The sequence below is a fragment of the Heloderma suspectum genome, chromosome 1 (assembly GCF_057233095.1).
Source record: "Heloderma suspectum isolate Gila_16-S chromosome 1, 16-S_ref, whole genome shotgun sequence".
Lineage (NCBI taxonomy): Eukaryota > Metazoa > Chordata > Lepidosauria > Squamata > Helodermatidae > Heloderma > Heloderma suspectum.
The window spans coordinates 303,796,040-303,821,344 of record NC_139458.1 but is presented as its reverse complement, the minus strand read 5'-3'; the positions used below and the strand labels follow the sequence as shown (position 1 = coordinate 303,821,344).

The following is a 25,305-nucleotide window of genomic DNA, read 5'->3' as shown; positions in this document are numbered from 1 at the left end:
AGAGCGACTGAGCCAAGGTGACTAGCACACTGGCTCATTCACAACAACCCAGGTTTTAAAAATAAACCTGGGTTGTCATTGCATGAAAACACACTAAGTGTAAGATAGTGGGAGAAGAATTCACCAGTAATCCAGTTAAGTAAATCAGTGTTTAACACTAAGCAGGTTATTCTCCCATTACAAAGATTGAATGAGCATAAGGGGCACATACCTGTGATTAATAGTAATCTGATTTAGCCCACATCTAGCCATGGAAATGCTGCTCTCCTGATAGAAATAAGTATTATATAGAGCACTTCCACTTTAAAGAGAGAGTGCCTTATAAGAAGCTGGTTAGAGAAGAGATGCCAGCAGCGAGGGACATTGTAAACAGCCTGATAGCTACTGTCAGATGTCTGCCTGTTCATAATTCCATTTCTTGATTAAATTAATTTCATTTTACAAAAGCTTATACTTAAAAAAATAATACCCTCTAAAATGCCAACATAAAAGCACATTGACTTTTTTCAAGTAGAGCCTGATATGGCCATTCTTCTGGACTGGGTGTTGATTTCAGTCAATGACTAAAGAAGCCATCTATAAAACAATGTAAACATATTCCAACAGCAGTAAATACCAGAGCCTTTAATCTTATCTTTCCCGGTCTGCCTCCTCTTACATTGTCTTGAAGGAAGAAAAGTAACCTGTCATTTTAGAGTGTGAAATCATGAAGCACAATCAATTTCATCAAAAGGAGAGTAATTGTTTCCAATGAGTAATTGGTTGCTGTGCAAGTCCCCCCACTTTTTTAGAGGCCATTATAAGATTTATCTGTTACAAATTCCATTGCCAGCTTTACTAAACTGGGTGTTTAAATATGCTGGCAGGCAGTCTTTCCTCGGGGAACCATTTACACCTTCCACGTACAAAAATCAGTAAAATACCCAGACTCTATCCACTGTTTTTGACTGGACAAGATGGGCTGTGATCCATTGCATAGGAACTTGGTTAATTTTATCCTCCTTACTAAAACCTTCCCCTGTAATTTCAGTTGGATGTGGCAGTCTGTGTCCTAAACTGCCATGTCTATTTTAAAAGCAGTGCCTTTTAAATTCTAGAATGGGTTCATTTGGTTTGGTGAAGTGATTTATGTATAATTTATAAAATGCTTTGGAAACTTCCTAAATGAAAGGTGGGGCATGCACTGGACTGCGAAGCATCTCAGATGTCAAACTTGAGAGGAAGTCAGCAAAAATTGGTTTCCTTCACAGGCAATTTTAGCAGCAAAAAAAAAATACCAGAAAAATAAGAGATACTTTGAAACAACCTCTTAAAACAGATGTTTTCTGTTTCTGACTACATTAAGTGCAGATTTTGCCATCTAGGTTATTAGCTAAGTGTGCTGTCTCATTAAGACTGCAATCCTATACACGCTTACATGGGAGTAAGTCCTACTAAATTGAGTAGACATTGCACTGTGAGTGTATCTGTGAGGTGAATCACACCTCAAGTCTGGTTCAGTGATACTACAACCATAAGAGTCCTTGTGACTGGTCTCTAATCATGTTGTAGAAATTGAGTGTCAAGGAGACAACAGCACATTCACATTTTGAATGGGTTTGACTAGTTATGTTGGATCTGTGAAGAAGGAAGCACTGTACTTCTTCACACAAAGAATTAACTTATGGAATTCATTATCACATTTTTTTTAAAAAAGGGATTTGATAAATTCATAGAAGATAGTTCTGTCAATGGATATTAGTCATACCAAACCATGCTGCTTTCCCCAACATGATGCCTTCCACATATTTTAGACTTCAATCCCCATTATCCCTAACCATTGGCCATACTGGCTGGTGCTGATGGGAGTTGTAGTCTCAAACACCTGAAGGGAACCATGTTGGGGAAGGTGTGGGAGCTTTCAGTGGGTGGAACTGGGTTACCAGAGTTGATGGAGCCCCTGTGCCAGCAGGAGGGCACCTCTGCCACATCTTACCTTCCCTCCCCAGCCAGCAGGTCTATGGGTTAGGGATGCGCTGCCCATCTGAATCTAACCCATGGAAAATTATGTGGAGAAACTAGAGATAAAGGCCATTTCTGCACCAGGCTTTTATTGCACACTCATGATTGGTCACTCATAGAAGTTTATGGGTCCTTTACATGATGTTGTCAACCTCCAGGGCTTCTTCCCACACTTTCTGACCTTTATCCTGGTTTTAAAAAGATCAGAGATAATGCAGTAATAAATGTCAATCTGCTTTAATGGCCGTTTGAAATTGCGTAGTTCTTCTGTATCTCCACTATATCACAGTGCCATCTAGTGGCTATATAATGAAACATGTAGAATTTGCAGACAAAGGAAGTCCCAGAAAAAAAGCCTGTGTCAGCCCATATAAGAGCCAATCTTAATTCTGCAAAGAATCTGGAAGCAGAAGCCCCAGTAAATTGCAAGATAAAAAGCCTGGTATGGAGGAGCCCAAAGTTACCTGCATCCGCGCATGATCTTTAACACAGCTGTAATCAGAGGAATGAGAATGTGTCAAAAAGATAACTTCTTTCCATGGCTTGCCAAAAGAGGACCTATGTGTACTGGGGTGGGGAAAAGTTTGTACCTGGGATCTAGGGTTCAGATTTGTAATTGTGGGTCTCTTCATCACTTTTCTGGTTACAGCTGATAAAAGAAACAGTTCAGTCACTGTAAGAATAGCAAGTCTTGTTTTCAGGTGTTCTTACTTTCATGCCAAGTAGAATTCAGCTTTGATTGTGGGATGATAAATCTAGAGCCCTGTAAACTGTAATGCCATAATTGTAGGCAATTTCACTGTGATGACAAGTGACATTCTTCTAAGCCCAAACAAGCAGAACTAAAATGTCAGAGAATTATGAGCTAATGAATTATTCTTGCAACTGCACATGCTATAGTTAAGTAACTCCAGACATATTCTCATTAGCTTTTCATGATGGAAAAATTTATTGCAAACCCCCCCCCCAAGGTGCTTACTTTCAGAAGATGTCCATGAAAAGCTGGTCAATAGTTTCTTTTCATAGTGAAAGCAACAACTTAACAAATGAACATGTTCATTTGCTCCTGGGCTGCACACTAAGAGAAGAGGAATATTTAGTCCTTTTTAATACTGACCATCTTCTTTAGCCTGTGGGCCTTATTTTATATGCTGGGCCCTTGAAATTGTGCATTCTGAGCCAGAATTGAATGACCGGTAACAATAATTTAGACTCCAAGGGTGCTTTAGACTTCTTTTATTTGCACAGCAGACCCAAATGCTGCATGGCAAAACCAGTAGTCCAGCTAGGTACTTTTAGAACCTCGACCTAATGGTCTTATGCCCCCCCCCCCCCGACAGCCATGTGTATTACTTCAGTTGTGAAACACAACAGCTAACATTTCTTTTCTCCCACTTCCCCAAATGCTTCTACATTTCTGATATCTTGGGGTAGGGGGAGAGGGACCTGTTTGCCACAACCCTAAAAAGAAGAAATATCCTGAGCATGTGCAGTGTCGTGTTTTAAACTTGCTTAAATCATGGCACTACCATGACTACAGGAATAAAATGGGAGTTTGCTTCTGCTGCTCTGATGCTAAACACAATTATGTGGGAATAAGCACCATTTGGTTGTAGAAAAAGATTATATATATTTAAAATGAAAATAATAAAATGTACATGCCAGTCTGCTGCCTTCAACTATAAAATTCTTTAAAAATAAAAACAAAGGATACTGTCAGCCCCAGTTGGCCCGGGTATGCCCATGCTGGCCCAGATGCTGATGCTGGGCTCATTTGCCATGGCCTCCGCCACCTGCTGCTGTGTGTGGTCATTTTGAGGCCCCCTGGACTTTGGCCCTGACGTCCAGCCCTAATTGCACCACTGGGCAAAACTCCTTTGGAAGTGGTGAGGGGAAGAGTTTCAGAAGCAGTTGGTGATCCAGAATGGATGACTCTGCTAATGAAAGGAGGAGGGGAAGTCAGTAATTCAACTTACCCAGCATTAACTTTTTGCCTGTGTAGCTTTTTTGGTCCTGCCTTAAATATTCCTTTTTAATATGCTGATTATATTGTAAGAAAGGTGAGGAAAAATCTCTCTTAAATTAAGGTATTCTCATTATTCAGCTCTCTCATTGGATAGCACCCATATTTTGAGTTTTAGTTATACTGCAAGTAATGTTGCTGTGTCTAATTCCGAAGCAGAACTTATAGAATCATAGAATAGTAGGGTTGGAAGGGGCCTACAAGGCCATCCCCCTGCTCAGTGCAGGAATCCAGGTCAAAGCATCCCTGACAGATGGCTGTCCAGCCTCGTCTTGAATGCCTCCAGTGTGGGAGAGGCGGAGAGCCCACCACCTCCCTAGGTAATTGGTTCCATTGTCGTATTGCTGTAACAGTCAGGAAGTTTTCCTGATGTTCAGCCAGAATCTGGCTTCCTGTAACTTGAGCCCATTATTCCGTGTCCTGCACTCTGGGATGACCGAGATCCTGGCCTTCCTCTCTGTGACAATCTTTCAAGTACTTGAAGAGTGCTATCATATCTCCCCTCAGTCTTCTCTTCTCAAGGCTAAACATGCCCAGTTCTTTCAGTCTCTCTTCATAGGGCTTTGTTTCCAGTCCCCTGATCATCTTTGTTGCCCTTCTCTGAACCCTCTCCAGTTTGTCTGCATCCTTCTTAAAGTGTGGTGCCCAGAACTGGACACAGTACTCCAGATGAGACCTAACCAGTGCTGAGTAGAGGGGAACTAGTACTTCCCGGGATTTGGAAGCTATACTTCTATTAATGCAGCCCAAAATAGCATTTGCCTTTTTTATTATTTTATTATTATTATTATTATTATATTTATTTATATCCCACCTTTTCCCCAATACTGGGACTCAAGGCGGCCTTACAACGTTAAAACTGCTACAATTAAAACCTATAAATATAAATATAAATACAACTGTACAAAAATTAAAAATATAATTAAATCATCAATATTAAAATTGTAAAAATATTAAAACATTAAAAGACAACCAGAACAACAAAAATGGTATCCATACGTCACATTTTCCCAGGTCCAGACTAGTTATCCCCAAAGGCCTGCTGGAACAAAAAAGTTTTTGCATGCCTAAGAAAACATATCAAGGAGGGTGCCACTCTTGCCTCCCTGGGAAGGGAGTTCCAGAGCCTTGGGGCAGTCACCGAGAAGGCCCTCTACCGCGTTCCCACCAGGCGTGCCTATGATGATGGCGGGATGGCGAGAAGGGCTTCCCCTGAAGACCTCAGGGCACAAGTAGTCTCATAAGGGAGAATATGTTCTTTCGGATAACCTGGACCCGAGCCATATAGGGCTTTATAGGACATAACCAGCACTTTGAATTGTGCCCGGAAACCGACTGGGAGCCAGTGAAGCTGTTTTAACAGGGGAGTTGTATGCTCCCTGTAACCAGCCCCAGTCAGCAGTCTGGCCGCAGTTCTTTGAAGCAGCTGAAGTTTCCGAACACTCTTCTGAGGCAGCCCCACGTAGAGTGCATCACAGTAATCCAAACGGGATGTAACTAAGGCATATGTCACTGTGGCCAAGTCAGACATCTCAAGGAATGGGCGCAGCTGGCGCACTCGCTTTAACTGTGCAAATGCACTCCTGGCCACCGCTGAAACCTGGATATCCAGGCTCAGGGCTGAACCCAGAAATACACCCAAGCTGCGAACCTGTGTGTTCAGGGGGAGTGTAACCCCATCCAGCACAAGCTGTATCCCTATTCTCTGATCTACGTTTCAACTGACCAGGAGCACCTCTGTCCTGTCTTGATTAAGCTTCAATTTGTTTGCCCTCATCCAGTCCATTACTGCCGACAGACACTGGTTCAGCACCCAACAGCTTTCTTGGAATTAGATGGAAAGGAAAAGTAGAGTTGGGTGGTGTCACTGAACCCCAAAACTCTGGACAACCTCCCCCAGTAGTTTCATGTATATGTTAAATAGCATCAGGGACAAAACAGAACCCTGAGGGACCCCACAAGCCAATGGCCAGGGAGTTGAACAAGAGTCCCCCAGCACCACTTTCTGGGTCCGCCCCTCCAAGAAGGAATGGAGCCACTGTAAAACAGTGCTTTCAAGTCCCATCCCAGCGAGGCGGCCCAGAAGGATACCATGGTCGATGGTATCGAAAGCCACTGAGAGGTCCAGCAGAACCAACAGGGACACACTCCCCCTGTCTAGTTCCTGGTGTAGGTCATCCACCAAGGCGACCAAAGCTGTTTCTGTCCCATAACTGGGTCTGAAGCCACATTGAAATGGATCTTGATAATCTGTCTCATCCACGAATCTCCGGAGTTGGGAGGCCACCATGCACTCCAATATCTTGCCCAGAAATGGAATATTGGAGTCTGGCCGATAATTATCCAATATAGTGGGGTTCAGGGAGGGCTTTTTTAATAAAGGTCTCACCACCACCTCCTTCAAACAGGCTGGAATTCTGCCTTGCCTAAGGGAGGCATTAACCACTCCCCTTACCCACTCCGCCAGTCCACCTCTGGCTGCTTTTATGAGCCAGGAAGGGCAAGGATCTAGAACACACGTGGTGGCTCTCACCTCTCCAAGGATCCTGTCCACATCCTCAGGCTGTACAAATTGAAAAGTATCCAACAACACTGGACAAGCAGGGGCCAAAGTTACATCCACTGGGTCTGTAGCAACTATAGCGTCCAAGTCAGAGCGGATCCGAGCGATTTTGTCTGCAAAGTGCTGAGCAAATTGTTCACAGCCGGCTGTCGAGGGGTTTAAATTATTCTCTCGTGGGCTAGCGTGTAAAAGACCCCTAACCACTCAAAACAGCTCCGCTGGACGGCTCTTTGCAGACGCAATAGTGGCAGAAAAAAATATTTTCTTTGCTGCCCATATTGCCCCAGAGTAGGCCTTCAAATAGGCTCTAGCCCGCGTTCGATCGGATTCACTCCGAGTTTTCTGCCAACATCGCTCCAGTCGTCTTCTCACTCGTTTCATCACTGCCAGCTCCCTAGAAAACCAGGGTGCTGGTGCAGCTCCACTTCGTGAAAGAGGACACTCAGGAGTGTCCATGTCCCTGGTCATTTCTCCATTCCAGAGATCGGCCAGGGCTTCGAAAGAATCGCCTGCTGAGGCAACAGGAAAATCCCCAAGAGCCGTCAGGAAACCATTTGGATCCATCAGCCTCCTGGGGCGGACCATCTTAATCGGCCCTCCACCCCTGCAGAGGTTCCGAGTGCCAGCAAGTCTAAACCCCACCAGGTAGTGATCTGTCCATGACAACGGAACTATAGAGAGTTCCTCCACTCTCAGATCACTATCACCCCATCCAGCACAGAAAACGAGGTCCAGAGTGTGCTCAGCAGCATGGGTGGGGCCAGATACCTTCTTTTAGACCCATGGCTGTCCTGGCGGACATTAAGTCCTGAGCTGCTCCCGACAGGGCAGCCTCAGCATGGATGTTGAAATCCCCCAGCACAACAAGCCGAGGGGTCTCCAACACCAACCCTGAGACTACCCCGGCTAGCTCAGGAAGGGAGACTGTTGAGCAGCGGGGTGGACGGTACACCAACAGAATCCCTATTTTGTCCCAGCCATCCACCTTCAAATACACACACTCGAACCCAGCAGACTGTGTGATAGGGCACCTGGTAAGGGGGATCGAATCATGATAGACCACTGCCACTCCACCTCCCCGCCCCCCAGGTCTTGCCTGCTGCTGAACAGAGAACCCAGGGGGGCAGAGCTGAGAGAGATTAACCACCCCAGCTTCGTCCAGCCAGGTCTCTGTAATACAAGCCAGGTCAGTGAGCTCACCCAGGATCAAGTCCTGGACAGCAGTTGTTTTACCATTCACTGACCTGGCATTCAGCAGCAGCAGTTTCAACCCAGAGGGTCTGTTGCCAGGGCCATCCAGGTTATTTGAATTGGGGAACAGTTTAGGGACAGTCAGCACCCTATTGTTACACACTCTGCCTTTAGAGTGTGATTTCTCCCCCCTCCGTATCTCCCTCTGCCCTGTAGAACTGTAATGGCCATTCCCTGGCTCCCAACACCTCCCCCCTTCATTGGAAAACACATATCTAATGCAGGCAGTCCAGCAGGCCACACTGAGGTAAACAGTCCCCTTCCCTCCTTTCAAGCAGGGGGACAGGCCCTCGCCCTCGTGCTTCCCTGAAGTGGCTCCCTCAAAGGGGCGACCCCCTTTGGTGTCACCCCCTTTGGCGGCGACACCCGCTGGCGGCAGTCCCACTGGGCCTGGGTTTTATGCCCCAGCTCCCACAGGTGTTGCAGCTGGGAGTGGGGTGGTGCTTGGCTAGACCTGAGTCTGCAAGGAGGCAGAGTAGAAGTCCCCCAGGTGGAGGTACAGCTCCAGCAAGGCAGCAGCAGCAAGATCGCCAGATCCCACCTGCCTTGCAATACTGAAGGGCTTCCTCTCCTTGCAGCAATGATGGCATCCACATCACATTGTTGGCTCATATTCAGCTTGTGATAGACAACAATTCCAAGATCCTTCTCACCTGTAGTGTGGTTGAGCCACATATCCCCCATCTTGTAACTGTGCATTTGGTTTCTTTTTCCTAGGTGCAGAACTTGGCATTTATCCCTATTAAGTGTCATTCTGTTTGTTTTCTGCCTAGCGCTCCAGTCAATCAATATCACTTTGAATTTTGTTTCTGTCTTCCAAAGTATTAGCTATCCCACCCAATTTTGTGTCATCTGCAAATTTGATCAGCATTCCCTGCACCTCCAAGTCATTCATAAAAATGTTGAAGAGCACTGGGCCCAGGACTGAGCTCTGCGGTACCTCACTTGTTACCTCTCCCCAGTTTGAGAAGGTCCCATTGATAAGCACTCTTTGAGTCCAATTCTGTAGCCAACTGTGGATCCACTAGATCGTTGTTTCATCTAGCCCACTTTGAGCTAGTTTGCTCATCAGGATATCAGGGGGCACGTTGTCGAAAGCTTTGCTGAAGTCGAGGTATATGATGTCCACAGCATTCCCATGGTCCACAAGGGAGATTACTTGATCAGAAAATGAGATCAGATTCGTCTGGCAAGATTTGTTCTTGACAAATCCATGTTGGCTTCGAGTAATCACTGCATTGTTTTCAAGGTGCTTCCAGATAGATTGCTTTATCATCTGCTCCAGAATTTTCCCAGGGATTGATGTCAGACTGACCGGTCTGTAGTTTCCAGGTTCCTCCTTTTCACCCTTTTTGAAGATAGGGACAACATTAGCCCTCCTCCAGTCATCTGGCACTTCCCCCGTCCTCCATGATTTCTCAAAGAGAATAGACAGTGGTTCTGAGAGTTCTTCTGCCAGTTCCTTTATGACTCTAGGATGCAGTTCATCTGGCCCTGGAGATTTGAACTCATTCCAAGTAATTAGGTGTTCCTTGACCATATGCCTGTTGATCTCAAGCTGCAATCCTGCCCCTTCAGCCTGTACTTTGCCTTTGCCAGGGGGTGTCATAGACCCTCTTTTGGGAGAAGACAGCCAAAGTAGGAATTGAGCACTTCTGCCTTTTCTTTGTTATCTGTTATCATTCTGCCTTCCTTATTTAATAGCTGAACAAACATTTCTTTCCTCTGTCTTTTACTATGCACATGGCTGAAGAAAGCCTTTTTGTTGCTTTTAGCATCCCTCGCTAACCTCAGCTCGTTCTCAGCTGTAGCCTTCCTGACGCCATCCCTGCGATTCTGTGCTACCTGCCTGTACTCTTCCTTTGTAGCTTGACCTTCTTTCCACTTCCTATATATGTCCTTTTTTGTTTTCAGGTCATCTCTAAGCTTTTTGTGAAGCCACATTGGCTTCTTCTGTTGTCTTCCACCTCTTCTTCTTGTTGGAATTGTTTGTAATTGTGCCTTGAGAATTTCCTTTTTTAAAAGCTCCCACCCATGACTTAATCAAAACTCATTACAGTCATATTGCAGTATGATTACTTTTTCATCAACATGCAAATTTAACTTCTTCCTGTCCTATAAGGAATCAGGAATCCTGAGGAAAAAACAATAGCTCCTGATTTGCCACAGAAAAATCAAGTTGGATAGGATTCCACCTTCTTTTCTTAACTACTTTAGCTCCCCCTTGTGGATTCTAAATTACAAATATACATAAATTATGATAAAAATGACTGCAAATAGCTTATTCAACAGTTTCCTGCTTTAAAAAAGAAGACATCAAATCTTTTTTTGTACATTAAACATAAAAAGGTGTAACTCTCCTAGTGCTAGGTAATATTTAATCTGAATAAAATTCTACTGCTGTGTGGGTAGTGATGGACTAGGTCTTGAGGTAGAAAATATCTCAAAAGTAGTACACCAGAGATCAGTAAGAACAAATAAATTAACAGTGAATGGAAATCAGGATCACAAACTATTGGCTAGGGCCAGATCTGTGAGAATAAAACTACCTGTTTTTAACTCGGAGCATTTACCCTCTCAGCTTGTGATGGTTTCACACAGCTACTCTCTTGCCGCTCAGTTCCTGGCATCTCTCATACAGTCGTACAGTGTGTCATCACTACTGGCTCCAAAGTGGCTCCTCTTGTGCAACCATCAGCTTACTCCCCAAGGACCTTGGGAATCATTTAGACATGGAGTAGGAGTTGGAGTAAAATAGGCAGGAACCTATCTTTTTGTATAGCCCTATTCAAGACGAAGGGTCAAGCACTCCAATGGACACTCCTGTCAAGGAGATTCCAAAGTCACTGTGTGTGTCCTAGGTCCATTCTCTTCCTCATATGCCATATCAGAGAAAGTCATTTTTAAGAATACAAACAGAGCTTTGCTAACACGGTCAAAGCTTCTTGCTTTCAGGTTGATTAGCATGGTTCTGCTTGGCTTATCCAATGCTACATTCCATTACTATGGTATTCCATTATTGAAGCAAGACTTGACAAGTTCAGAAATTAATGTATGTGTACATGATTGTCAGAAAGCAAGCAAGCAAACTACCTTTAGAACTAGCTTCAGATTTGAGTGGGCCCTGGACCAAGTACCCTCTGACAAGCCCCCTCTTCCTTCGGTGAACCTTGGTAGGCTTACTTGGTGGTGGCATCAGGTGGCAGGAGCAGCAGCAGCAACCATGCCTTGCTTGGCTGGATCTAGTTGCCATTTAAGTTTCCCATAATGCCCTGGTGCAACACTACGTCAGGGGGTTTGTGAGAAATTAAAAGGGTGGAAGAGCTGAGCTGAAAGAAATGAAGGGGAGACAAGGCAAACTTCAGCAATGGGTCATGTTGGAACACTGGAGGCTGACACCCGCCTTAGCAACCTTGTCATAGAAAAACAGTCATATAAATTCACCCTTTTAATTCTTACTATGGCAATGGTGTTTCAAGTACCACTTTATTATAAAATGAGAGCCTAGAAGTAAATGTCTTATGTTTTCTTCCTAGGTTATATGTCAACAGGTTTCAAAGAAGCATTTACAACAAGGTCGTTTGTATCCACCTTTATCTTCAATTCAAGATGTCTCTTTGAGAATTGCTGTAAAAGTAAGTTCAGCCTGCGGTTCCTGATTAAGGATAGGCTTAATGTGTTTTGTTAAAAGGCTGTTAACATGTTGGTAGCAATTTTTTTGTCATTTTTGCTAGCAAAGCTTTGAAACTTGACTCACACAATGGCAGCATAATAGACTTCATAAATCCATAGAAGAGTACTGTCAAATGGTTTCTGCATCCTACATTGTGCCATCTGCTGGTCACTTTTATGAAATTAGTTTGATGTGAATCCCTTCTTCTCCTTAACACTTTTGAAAAGTGTGTTGCCTAAACAACATTTCTTTCCCCAAGACAGACTTATTTATTACATTTACACCCTCCAAGGATCTCAAGGAGGCATTTATAGTTCTCTCCCACACCCCACTTTATCCTCAAAAGAACTCTATGAAGTAGGTTAGGTTGAGAGATAGTGACTGGCCCACAGTTCACACAGAGCTTCATACAGATGGGGGAGTTGAACTTGGGCCTGCTTAGTCCTAGTTTAACCCTGTAATCACTCACTACATGGCATGTACGTTTTCCCTATCCAGGAAAATAGCAGTTTAAAAGGAAATTTTCATTGGAAAAATGGCACTGGAGGAAAGGATTAATCTCCCTCTCCCAGTGCGATTGTCCCAATCCAAATGGGCTAAAAAGTAGAGACAGGAGGTCCAACCATAGATCTCTAGTTTGGCCTCTGTTTCTGCCTCATTTCCTTTTTATCTCCCATGAGCCTGCCAATTCTTCCTTTTATTGCTGAGCGGGACATAGATAATCTCATGTAAAGATCAGCCTTTGTTGTCAGTAAGCTTATAATCATGAATTGATTCCCTTAGGCTCATATGGTAATTGATTCCAACTGGCTATAGAAACAGTTGTCATATTTCATCTCCCTTCAGGTTGAAAATACGTATATTTTATTGATGTCAAAACATATTTATGTAGACTTCTCATTTTGAAATCCAGTATGTGTGCGTGCGTGTGTGTGTGAACAGCACAGCTACTGATGAGGATGGAAGCCGAAACATTTAGCTTAAATACATTTTTTGAATACTCTGTTTTTAGTCCTATCTTTCATACGTGTGCGTGCGTGCGTGCGCGCGCACACACGCACACACACACACAGTGCTTTGCATAAGTATTCCCCCCCTTGACTTTTCCACATTTTGTTGTTACGAAATTAAAATTTAATTAAAATGGATTTAATTAGGATTTCTTGTCACTGATCTACACAAAGTAGTCCGTAATGTTGAAGTGGGGGAAAATCTACATATTTTACAAAATGATTTACAAATAAAAAACTGAAAAGTCTTGATTGCATAAGTATTCACTCGCTTTGCTGTGACACCCCTAAATAAGCTCTGGTACAACCAACTGCCTTCAGAAGTCACATAATTAGTTGAATGGAGTCAATCTGTATGCAGTTCAAGTGTCACATGATCTCAGATTAAATCACCTGTTTCTGGAAGGCCCCAGAGTTTGTTGGAGAGCATGTTTAAACAAACAGCATCATGGAGACCAAGGAGGTATCAAAACAAGTCTGGGTTAAATTTCTGGAGAAGCACCAATCAGGGTTGGGTTGTAAAACAAAAATCTCCAACTATGAACATACCCCAGAGCACCATTAAAAAATGGAAAGAATATGGCACAACCACGACTCTGGCTAGAGAATGCTGTCCACCAAAACTCAGTGACCGGGTAAGGAGGGTATTAGTCAGAGAAGCAACCAAGAGGCCAATGGTAGCTCTGAAGGAGCTGGAGAGATCCACAGCTGAGATGGGAGAAACTGTCCATGGGACAACTATCACCCGGATGCTCCACAAAGCTGGGCTTTATGGAAGAGTGACGAGAAGAAAGCCATTGCTGAAAAAAGCCCATATCAAATCCCATTTGGATTTTGCCAAAAGGCATGTGGGAGACACAGCAAACATGTGGGAAAAGGTTTTCTGGTCTGATGAGACCAAAATTGAACTTTTTGACCTTACTGCAAAACGCTATGTGTGGCACAAAGCCAACAGTGCTCATCGCCCTGAGAACACAATCCTCACGGTGTAGCGTGGTGGTGGCAGCATCGTGTTGTGGGGATGCTTTTCTGGGACAAGAAAAGGGACTGGGAAACTGGCCAGGATTGAGGGCAAGATGGATGGAGCCAGATACAGGGCAATTCTAGAAGAAAACCTGTTTAAGTCTGGAAGGGACCTGGGACTAGGGCAGAGGTTCATTTTGCAGCAGGACAATGACCCTACACACACAGCAAAAGTTACACTGGATTGGTTTAAAAACAAGAATCTGAATGTCTTAGAATGGTCCAGTCAAAGCCCAGATTTCAATCCAATTGCGAATCTGTGGCAAGATTTGGAAATTGCTGTTCACCAGTAGTCCCCATCCAACCTGTCTGAGCTTCAGCAATTTTGCCAAGAGGAATGGGCAAAAATTGCAGGATCCAGATGTGCAAAGCTGGCAGAGACTTACCCCCAAAGAATTACAGCTGTAATTGCTGCCAAAGGTGCTTCTACCAAGTATTGACTCTGGGTTGAATACTTTTGCAACCCAACAAATGCCAGTTTATTTTTGTTTAATTAACTTTTGTGTCATGATAAAAAAATTTTGATCTTCAAAGTATTAAGCATGTTGTATAAATGAAGTGGTACAAATGCCGATTAAATCCATTTTAATTCCAAGTTGTGACACAACCAAATATGGAAAAGTCAGAGGTGGGTAAATACTTGTGCAAGGCACAGTATATATGTCAGATGCAATAGCCAATACACTTAAAGGGATTTTATTATCAATCTAATTTATGTCTCCTGGTTTTTATAATATTCTTAACCACACAAAAAAGCCACCAAACAATATAGGTTATAGGAAACTATACATATGTATACAGATGTGTTAAATATACAAACAATTCTAATATAAAATTAAAAACAAAATTTTAATAAAATTTTACAAACTAAGTTAATAAATCTATAAACAGTCATCAAGTATTCCCTACATACATATTATAATAATTGGTATCTATACTGGGCTATACAAACTTTACAATACCCTTATCCCATACGGTTTTGACCTAGATGGTCTTCATCAGTGGGAACAGTAAACACAAAAGAGGTAAGTGGGTTGCAGGAAGCCCAGGGCGCTGCCCTTTATCCTTCTGACTGGCTGTGAGCTCACCAGGAGCTTCTGAGAGCTCCAACTGAATTGGAGGGGTGTGGCCTGAGTACTCCCAGCAGCTGACTGGGCGGGAAGCTTCAGTCTGTTTCCCGCCTCCCAGCTGAGCAGAGCAGAGCAGAGCAAGCTGCTCCAGCTGGTCCAGGGACTACAGAAGCAGGCAAGCTCCCAGAGAGCGAGCGAACAGAGCGAGCGAACAGGGGGAGCAAACAGGAGTTGGCCAGGGGAGTTGCAGTGGTTGAAGAGACAAAGGAGACAAAGGAGACAGAGGCTAAGAGGTAAGTGGGTTGCAGGAAGCCCAGGGCGCTGCCCTTTATCCTTCTGACTGGCTGTGAGCTCACCAGGAGCTTCTGAGAGCTCCAACTGAATTGGAGGGGTGTGGCCTGAGTACTCCCAGCAGCTGACTGGGCGGGAAGCTTCAGTCTGTTTCCCGCCTCCCAGCTGAGCAGAGCAGAGCAGAGCAAGCTGCTCCAGCTGGTCCAGGGACTACAGAAGCAGGCAAGCTCCCAGAGAGCGAGCGAACAGAGCGAGCGAACAGGGGGAGCAAACAGGAGTTGGCCAGGGGAGTTGCAGTGGTTGAAGAGACAAAGGAGACAAAGGAGACAGAGGCTAAGAGGTAAGTGGGTTGCAGGAAGCCCAGGGCGCTGCCCTTTATCCTTCTGACTGGCTGTGAGCTCACCAGGAGCTTCTGAGAGCTCCAACTGAATTGGAGGGGTGTGGCCTGAGTACTCCCAGCAGCTGACTGGGCGGGAAGCTTCAGTCTGTTTCCCGCCTCCCAGCTGAGCAGAGCAGAGCAGAGCAAGCTGCTCCAGCTGGTCCAGGGACTACAGAAGCAGGCAAGCTCCCAGAGAGCGAGCGAACAGAGCGAGCGAACAGGGGGAGCAAACAGGAGTTGGCCAGGGGAGTTGCAGTGGTTGAAGAGACAAAGGAGACAAAGGAGACAGAGGCTAAGAGGTAAGTGGGTTGCAGGAAGCCCAGGGCGCTGCCCTTTATCCTTCTGACTGGCTGTGAGCTCACCAGGAGCTTCTGAGAGCTCCAACTGAATTGGAGGGGTGTGGCCTGAGTACTCCCAGCAGCTGACTGGGCGGGAAGCTTCAGTCTGTTTCCCGCCTCCCAGCTGAGCAGAGCAGAGCAGAGCAAGCTGCTCCAGCTGGTCCAGGGACTACAGAAGCAGGCAAGCTCCCAGAGAGCGAGCAAACAGAGCGAGCGGACAGGGGGAGCAAACAGGAGTTGGCCAGGGGAGTTCGACAGGGGAGGTCAAGGGGGAGGCCCCTAACATTTTTTTTATTTTATTTTTTTTTACTAACTTTTTTTCATTTATTTGTCTTGTAACACACACTTCCACACCAGTGGGACTCTGCTTTTAACCTCTACTGAGTAGAGGAGCAGGCACAGGCTAGTCTAGAACAATCACAAAGCTAGACACAAAAAGGGAAAAGAGGCTATGGAAGGACAAGACTCTCCAGTGGTGGTGACCTGCAAGGTGTGTGCAATGTTTGTTTTCTTGCCTGAGAACAACATGGCCTACACCTGCAACAAGTGCAAGTTGATCACGCTGCTGGAGGAAAAAGTAAGTGGACTGGAGCGGCGACTGTCAACCCTCCGGGGAATAAGAGAACACGAAGAGTTCTTGGACAGAATGGGGGAACTACAGCAGCAAAGGGCAGACCACAAGCTTGAAGAGCAACAGCAAGATGAGGCAGTGGGAAATTCTGAGGTGAAGAAAAATGGAGTAGAGGATACTCCTTGGAAAATGGTGACAGTTAGGAGAAGAAGAACTAGACGACACTCTGCACCAGTGGAAGCGGTGGAGCTGTGGAACCGATTCCAGGTACTTGCAGATGAGACTGGAGGACAGCCTGCAGAGGAAGAATCACAGGGGAACCTGCATGAGAGTGAGCAAGAGGCTAAAGGTCAGTCAAACAGAGGCGATGAAACCCAGGCCTACAAGAAGAAGAAGAGAAGAGTGGTAGTAGTGGGAGACTCCTTGCTGCGTGGGATCGAGACCCAAGTATGTCGCGAAGACCCGTGGACTCGCCAGGTATGTTGTCTCCCGGGAGGACAGATTAGAGATGTGACTGAAAGGTTGCCTGCACTCATAAAGCCCACTGACAGGTATCCCTTTCTTCTCATCCATGTGGGAACAAATGATACCGCCAAGCGGAGCTACGAAGAGATCACGTCAGACTTTGAAGCTTTGGGAAGGAAACTCAAGAACTTTGGGGCCCAGATAGTTTTCTCATCCATCCTTCCAGTAGTTAGAAGAGGGATAGAAAGGGAACGAAAAATACTCCGGGTGAATGACTGGCTACGAAGGTGGTGCCGACGAGAGAGATTTGGATTCTGGGACCACGGGCTATACTTCCTGGAAGATGGGCTGTTGGCTAGGGATGGGTTGCACCTCACAAAGGCTGGGAAGAATGTGTTTGGCCACAGCATGAAGAACTTCATCAGGAGGGCTTTAAACTGAATCCTACGGGGAAGGGAGATGTAATGTTGGGGGTAACAATGGACGTAGGCGCATGCACTGCAATGGAGAGAACAGCTCTGAAAGCGTCCAATAATAGTCTTCAGACACAGGTAGGAAGAAAGCCAGACTATGAAGCACATGGTCTTCGATGTCTATATACTAATGCCCAGAGTATGGGAAACAAACAGAACGAACTTGAACTCTTAATACAGGAGGGAAATTATGACTTGATAGGTATAACTGAGACTTGGTGGGATGACTCTCATGACTGGAATACAGCAGTTGAAGGATATAACTTGTTCAAAAAGAACAGGAGGAACAGAAAGGGAGGCGGGGTTGCACTGTATGTGAAAAATACATATCTCTGCACAGAAATACAGGAGGAGGAGCTTGGTAGCCCCATCGAGAGCATCTGGGTTGAAATAAATGGAGCAAAGAATAAAAGGAACCTGGTGGTCGGAGTCTACTACCGGCCACCCAATCAAGGAGAAGACAAGGATGAAACTTTTGAAAAGCAAATAGCCAATGTTTTAAGGAAGCATGATGTAGTAGTAATGGGGGACTTCAATTTCCCCGATATTTGTTGGGAGACAAATTCTGCAAAACATGGCCCCTCCAGGAAATTCCTGACTTGTGTGGCGGATAACTTCCTCCTACAGAAAGTAGAGGAAGGAACTAGAGGATCGGCTATCCTTGACTTGATCCTAACCAACAGAGATGACTTAGTGGATAAAGTAGCAGTTACAGGAACTCTGGGGGAAAGCGACCATGTTGTACTTGAGTTCTTGGTTCTAAGGGAAGCAAAAGCCGAGTGTACTCAAACGCGTACCCTGGATTTTAGGAAAGCTGATTTTAATAAACTCAGAACAATGATCAGTAAGGTCCCATGGCAAGCAATGCTAGCGAGAAAAGGAGTCCAAGATAGGTGGGAACTTTTAAAAAAGGAAATTCTCAAGGCACAATCACAAACAATTCCAACAAGAAGAAAAGGTGGAAGACAACAGAAGAAGCCAATGTGGCTTCACAAAAAGCTTAGGGATGACCTGAAAACAAAAAAGGACACATATAGGAAGTGGAAAGAAGGCCAAGTAACAAAGGAAGAGTACAGGCAGGTAGCACAGAATTGCAGGGATGGCGTCAGGAAGGCTAAAGCGGAGAACGAGGTGAGGTTAGCGAGGGATGCTAAAAACAACAAAAAGGCTTTCTTCAGCTACGTGCATAGTAAAAGGCAGAGGAAAGAAATGGTTGTTCAGCTATTAAATAAGGATGGCAAAATGATAACAGAGGACAAAGAAAAGGCAGAGGTGCTCAATTCCTACTTTGGCTCAGTCTTCTCCCAAAAGAGGGTCTATGACCCCCCTGGCAAAGGCGAAGTACAGGCTGAAGGGGCAGGATTGCAGCTTGAGATCGACAGGCATATGGTCAAGGAACACCTCATTACTTTGAATGAGTTCAAATCTCCAGGGCCAGATGAACTGCATCCTAGAGTCATAAAGGAACTGGCAGAAGAACTCTCAGAACCGCTGTCTATTCTCTTTGAGAAATCATGGAGGACCGGGGAAGTGCCAGATGACTGGAGGAGGGCTAACGTTGTCCCTATCTTCAAAAAGGGTAAAAAGGAGGAACCTGGGAACTACAGACCAGTCAGTCTGACATCAATCCCTGGGAAAATTCTGGAGCAGATCATAAAGCAATCCATCTGGAAGCACCTTGACAACAATGCCGTGATTACTCGAAGCCAACATGGATTTGTCAAAAACAAGTCCTGCCAGACAAATCTGATCTCATTTTTTGATCAAGTCACCTCCCTTGTAGACCGTGGGAATGCTGTAGACATCATATACCTCGACTTCAGCAAAGCTTTCGACAAAGTGCCCCATGATATCCTGATGAGCAAACTAGCTCAAAGTGGGCTAGATGAAACAACGATCATGTGGATCCACAGTTGGCTACAGAATCGGACTCAAAGAGTGCTTATCAATGGGACCTTCTCAAGCTGGGGAGAGGTAACGAGTGGGGTACCGCAGGGCTCAGTCCTGGGCCCAGTGCTCTTCAATATTTTTATTAATGAATTGGAGGAGGAGGTGCAGGGAATGCTGATCAAATTTGCAGATGACACAAAATTGGGAGGGATAGCTAATACTTTGGAAGACAGAAACAAAATTCAAAGTGATCTGGATAGACTGGAGTGCTGGGCAGAAAACAACAGAATGGCATTTAATAGGGACAAATGCCAAGTTCTGCACCTAGGAAAAAGAAACCAAATGCACAGTTACAAGATGGGGGATACGTGGCTCAACCACACTACGAGCGAGAAGGATCTTGGAATTGTCGTCGATCACAAGCTGAATATGAGCCAACAATGTGATGTGGCTGCAAAAAAGGCAAATGCTATTTTGGGCTGCATTCATAGAAGCATCGCTTCCAAATCCCAGGAAGTACTAGTTCCCCTCTACTCAGCACTGGTTAGGCCTCATCTGGAGTACTGTGTCCAGTTCTGGGCACCACACTTTAAGAAGGATGCAGACAAGCTGGAGAGGGTTCAAAGGAGGGCAACAAAGATGATCAGGGGACTGGAAACAAAGCCCTATGAAGAGAGACTGAAAGAACTGGGCATGTTTAGCCTTGAGAAGAGAAGACTGAGGGGAGATATGATAGCGCTCTTCAAGTACTTGAAAGGTTGTCACAGAGAAGAAGGCCAGGATCTCTTCTTGATCATCCCAGAGTGCAGGACACGGAATAATGGGCTCAAGTTACAGGAAGCCAGATTCCGACTGAACATCAGGAAAAACTTCCTGAGTGTCAGAGCAATACGGCAATGGAACCAATTACCTGGGGAGGTGGTGGGCTCTCCCACACTGGAGGCCTTCAAGACGAGGCTGGACAGCCATTTGTCAGGGATGCTCTGACTTGGATTCCTGCATTGAGCAGGGGGTTGGACTCGATGGCCTTGTAGGCCCCTTCCAACCCTACTATTCTATGATTCTATGATTCTATGAAATTACAGCCCCTATAATCACCTATTACAACTACTCACAGCGTCCAAGCTGCATGGTGGAGTTGGGCGTAGTGCTAAAAACCTTTTGTTTCTTGAAATAGAGCTAGATACAGTCCTGCTTAGTATACACTGATGGAAGAAATTTACAGTTTCGGGTACGGGAGGAGATGTTTATACGCCCCTATTCAGCAGATATACATACATACCGTTTGGTGAGAAGCCAACAATCCTGCTAGTTTAAAACATGTTGGCTTTATGTAGAATCTCTGCAATTATGACATCTTAGTTATAATAGGTGATTATATGGGCTGTAATCTGTGTGTTTTTCTCCCACTGATGAAGACCATCTAGGTCGAAACGGGGCATGTTGGGGTGGATCAGAAAGACCTTGGATCTGCAGGATCCAAAGTTCTCCCATTTCCTCACCCCCACCCCACCCCGAGAAGTGTGCAAAAGTACTCCAGCCCTGGAGCTGGCATACATGAACGTCAACGGGAGGGAAAATTGAATAATGGCAGAATGAAAGTAAAGGCATCAGGAAGGCTGCCCTCCTTTCTGTCTTGACTGGCACATGCTGGTAGGGCATAGGGAAGTGGTGGTCCCTCTGCCAAGATTTTCCCTTCCCCATCTCCATAGGATTACTCTGCCCACGTGTTTAGTAATTTCATCTCAGTACAGAGACATTGTATACTTTTACACCAAGCTGCACCGTGAAAAGAGTTCTCCCTGCCCCTTTTAACAATGTAGCCTATAAAGAAAAATGGTCCTGTACATTACATGTTAGTTATCTTCCTGTGGTAGTGACCATGAGCTATAGTCCTAGGCATACTTACTTAGAAGTCTGAGTGAAATCATTGGAACTTCCAAGCATATATGGTTAGGACTGGGTTGTAAGGGCTGCTTCACACACTGTTATTTTAAGTGCACTCCTGTTGTTGTTGTTGTTCAGTCGTTCAGTCGTGTCCGACTCTTCGTGACCCCATGGACCATAGCACGCCAGGCCTTCCTGTCCTGCGCTCTCTCCCGGAGCGTGCTCAAGTTCATATTCATTGCATCCGTGATGCTATCTAGCCATCTCATCCTCTGCCGTCCCCTTCTCCTTTTGCCTTCAGTCTTTCCCAGCATCAGGGTCTTTTCCAGGGAGTTTTCTCTTCGCATTAGGTGGCCAAAATATTGGAGCTTCAGCTTCAGTATCTGTCCTTCCAATGAGCAGTCAGGGTTGATTTCCTTTAGGATGGACTGATTTGACCTCCTTGCAGTCCAGGGGACTCGTAAGAGTCTTCTCCAGCACCACAGTTCGAAAGCATCAATTCTTTGGCGCTCAGCCTTCCTTGTAGTCCAGCTCTCACAGCCATACATTACTACTGGGAAAACCATAGCTTTGATTAGACGGACCTTTGTCGGCAAGGTGATGTCTCTGCTTCTTACTATGCTGTCTAGGTTTGCCATAGCTTTCCTCCCAAGTGCACTCCTACATGGCTTTAACTCTACACTTAAAAATCAGAAGTGCGAATGTGGCAAATGTGTTTGCAGACACATTTATCACATATACGCCCTCATCAGAGAGCCAGAATTAGTTGCAACTTCCTGTTGAGAATGCACTCAGTGACAAACTTGTATTTTGTTGCTAGGTAATATTGAGAAATGGGCTTAACAGACCAGCCAAGAACAAGGAGAACTAAGGGAAGCACCAGAAAAGTTAATATAGTCTCTTGAGATCATTAATCTAAGACAGGGGTGGGGAACTATATTCAGTCCAGGTTCCAGATCCCACCCCCCTGTAGGTCAGATGATGTCAGGGGCCCAACCCCCTGAAGTCATTGGGTCCCTAACTGAAGCTGTTCCGGGTGTGCTCTCGGCCAGTGCTTTCTGGAAATGCCAGCAGGGAGCATATGTCTTTGCTTTGCAGGGAGAATGAGGGCCAGGCCTCCCTGAGGGTGCATGGGCCAGCCAAAATTGGTCTCTGGACCAGAGGTTCCCCATCCTTGACCTAAGAGTTTAAGGCTGCAATTCTGTGCACACTTCCTTGGGAATAAATCACATTGAGCACACTTGGATTTATGTCAGAGTAAACATGTTTAGGATTATGCAGTAAAATAATCTGGCTTGCAATCCTATGCTCATTTTTGTGGGAGTATGCCCTGTTGAACAAAGTAGGAGTTACTTCCAAGTAGAGATGCGTGAGGAATTCTGTCTATGTCCTGCTTTGGCTGTAGCAAACTCTAAATGCAGTGGAGTCAGCAAACATTCAAACTTACGAGTGGTTATCCAGTGGGGTTCAGGCTACAACAGAGGTGGTCTAAATCCAGTCAGAAGTCAGAACACAGGCAGTCAGTCAGACAACGAGGATCAGGTAAGAGCAGGAGTAGTCAAGGTAACAAGCAAGAGGTCAAACACAGTAAATCTGTCAGATACATTACACAGTCCAGAAGCAGGGTCATTAGGCAGCCCAAAAGGTCAGGAAACAGAGCATCAGTCACAGGGAACAGTTCAGGAGGCAAGGTACGTGGTATAGAGGATGGATGGACCGGGTTGTTCCAACATTGGCTGGGTTTTCAGTGAAGGCTTTTAAGCTCAAAGCCTGCTGGACCCCACCCAGAGCTCAGCTACTCCCAAGGAGGTGCTTTCTCTCAAGGAGACCTTTTCTGGAAGCAAGCACTCCTTCACCCAGGAGCCCAACTAGCCTGTTGCTTGAGGCGACAATGCTCCCGGGGGTCAGGGGGTTGCTCAGCCTCTGCCTCAGAGACAAAATCCCTTTCTCCTGACAGGGATGGCCCTGCAACCATCTCCCCCAAGAGCTCAGGCTCCTGTGACTCTGGTGGCAGTCCCTGGTCTGGGCTGCCCTGGGCTTCCAGGGCCTCTAGGTCTTCTTCTGAGGAGGACTCCTCTAGTGGGGGCATTACACTTTATGAATGCTGATGCAAACTGACCTGACCTGCATGTTCTACACTAATGTACAGAATGGAACTTAGTTATCTACCAGGTTTTGTACTTCTTGAAAGTTCCAGCATAGCTTTTGGCTCAAAAACAAAAGCATCCAAATACTTTACATTTAGAAATGAGTACTGAGGAAAACATATATTTAAATGCAAATTTTAATGCAGTTTTAAAACAGAAACAGAATGCAACAGACTTATGAGTGAATACATATGAAAGTGACATGGACCAGAATAGACTGATCCATCCTTACATGTCCATTTTGTTTAAATGTCATGTCCTGAGACCAAGTAATGCTATATTAAGTAACTGAAATGTACTGACATCGGAACAACACTAAAGCTATGAACAGATTCTAACATCCAAGCCCCAGATAGTTTCATAACTAAATCTCATCTGCCCATAATTTATTACCTCATATACACATACAATTATTTCAAACTTTCACTACTGAGCACTGAAACAAATATGGATGATTGAGTGTGATTGCTACAAGCTGATAGCAAGAGTTATTTCAAAACGTATGTCAGTGATCTCCAGAAAATTGGCTACATGTTTTCTCTTTTCTGGACTAGATCGTAGCTTCATTGGTATTGGTTTGATGAGAATCTGGTTCCGATGTTAAATTTTGAACTTTCATCATTATATAGCTTGGGTTGATGCAAAATTCTAACAATGGGGGACTTGTCTTGTTCTCTCAGATTGCAGAGCAAGCCTACAGCAACAACACAGCCACTTTCTACCCTGAGCCAGAAGACAAGGAAGCATTCATCTGCTCCCAGATTTATAGCACTGACTATGAAAGCTTTCTGACAGACTCTTACACCTGGCCCAAAGAAGCCATGAAAATACAGACTGGAAACTTTTAACAGGAAAACAGCACTGCAACAATACTGGAAGCACTCAGATATTTGTTAGCTTTCATCTTTTGTTAAATCATAGCCCAGCTTTGTCAGAGCTAAGGATATATTTGTCTTCCTTTTTAATAGCACTGAATACTTTTGAAAACTATGAAATTTTGGTTAGAAATGTTTTAGTTCTTCTACTCTAAGCTAATTAATTAAACTAAAAAAGTACACATACAAGAAAATAAAAACAAATAATTTAGGCACAGGGGTTTTTTTTATATTTCTTTGACATCTGTATGAAGTTTAGGTTCAGAAAAACCAGGCGGCAAAGCAATATATCAGCAACATGATAATTTAAGATGTGATTCAGCTATTTGTTTTAATATTTAGTTACAGGAACATATATAAAAATAGCATGACAAAAAGCGAAATGCTTCTAACCAAAAGTGTTCTGATGTCATAACAAATGCTCCTAGTCAAGGAAAAGTCATTTGGGTTCCCTATCAAGTCTAACTAAGAAAACTCAACTAGCAGAGAGGCAAGCTGGTAAACCAATGAAAAAGAGACATCAGCATGGGGAAGCATTTTGGATGCTCTGTAATGTTTACCCAGACCTTGGTTCACCACAAAGCAAACAATATTTTCTGAATAGAAAATAGTGTTCTTCTCTTAGAAACATTCAAGTTGGTAGAATAGGAATGTATATTTCTCTTTCTTCTCCAGAGTCACCATTTAGGCAGGCTTGTCCTCCGTGAATTTGGCTATTTTCCTTTTAAAATCATCTAAACAGGAGCCACTACCATATCCTGTAATAGCTAGGGATGCTGGAGAAATTCGAGATGGACAAAAATGAGCTCGGATTTCTAAGAATCTGACCTGAAGAATCCGCTGTGGAGCAACTAGGGATGTTGGAGAATTCCATCACGGACTCCAGTGAGAGTCTGTGGCGGAGCGGATCTGGCAGCGGTGGGTCGTCTTCTGGCTGCTGCTGGGCTGCTGCAGCCGCAAATGGTGGCTGTTGTAGCTGCTGGGCTGCTGCAGCCACAAATGGCGGCCATTGTAGTAGCCGCCATTTGCATCCCTGCGTTAGGCCGTGATAGGCTATGTAAATACTTATGTAGCCTATCACGGCAAAGAGCAGGGGTGCAAATGGCAGCAGCTATGCCATTTGCGCCCTTGCTCTTTGCCGTGATAGGCTATGTGAGTATTTCCGTAGCCTATCATGGCCTAATGCAGGGATGCAAATGGCGGCTGCTACGACGGCTGCCATTTGCGGCTGCAGCAGCCCGGCAGCAGCCGGAAGTCTGGCTGCAGCCAGCCCTGGCCGGCGGCTCCGCGGGCTTGTCGTGGAGCCGGCTGGGGAGGATTCGGGGGGGGGGGGGGAGGGACGGATCGCCTCCCCCCCCCCCCCAGCGGACCCCAG

The 25,305-nt window shown here is 45.1% G+C and overlaps 1 protein-coding gene across 1 annotated transcript in view; it reads left to right on the top strand.

The window, feature by feature from the left end:
- ME1 (malic enzyme 1) overlaps window positions 1-24,848 on the top strand; it is a 206,036-nt gene extending 181,188 nt beyond the window's left edge. Inside the window, exons 13-14 of the mRNA XM_084827011.1 lie at window positions 11,375-11,473; window positions 23,736-24,848. Coding sequence (XP_084683137.1) covers window positions 11,375-11,473; window positions 23,736-23,903 — 267 coding nt within the window. The 3' untranslated portion in view covers window positions 23,904-24,848. The remainder of the gene's footprint in view (window positions 1-11,374; window positions 11,474-23,735) is intronic.
- The last annotated feature ends 457 nt before the right edge of the window (window positions 24,849-25,305 follow it).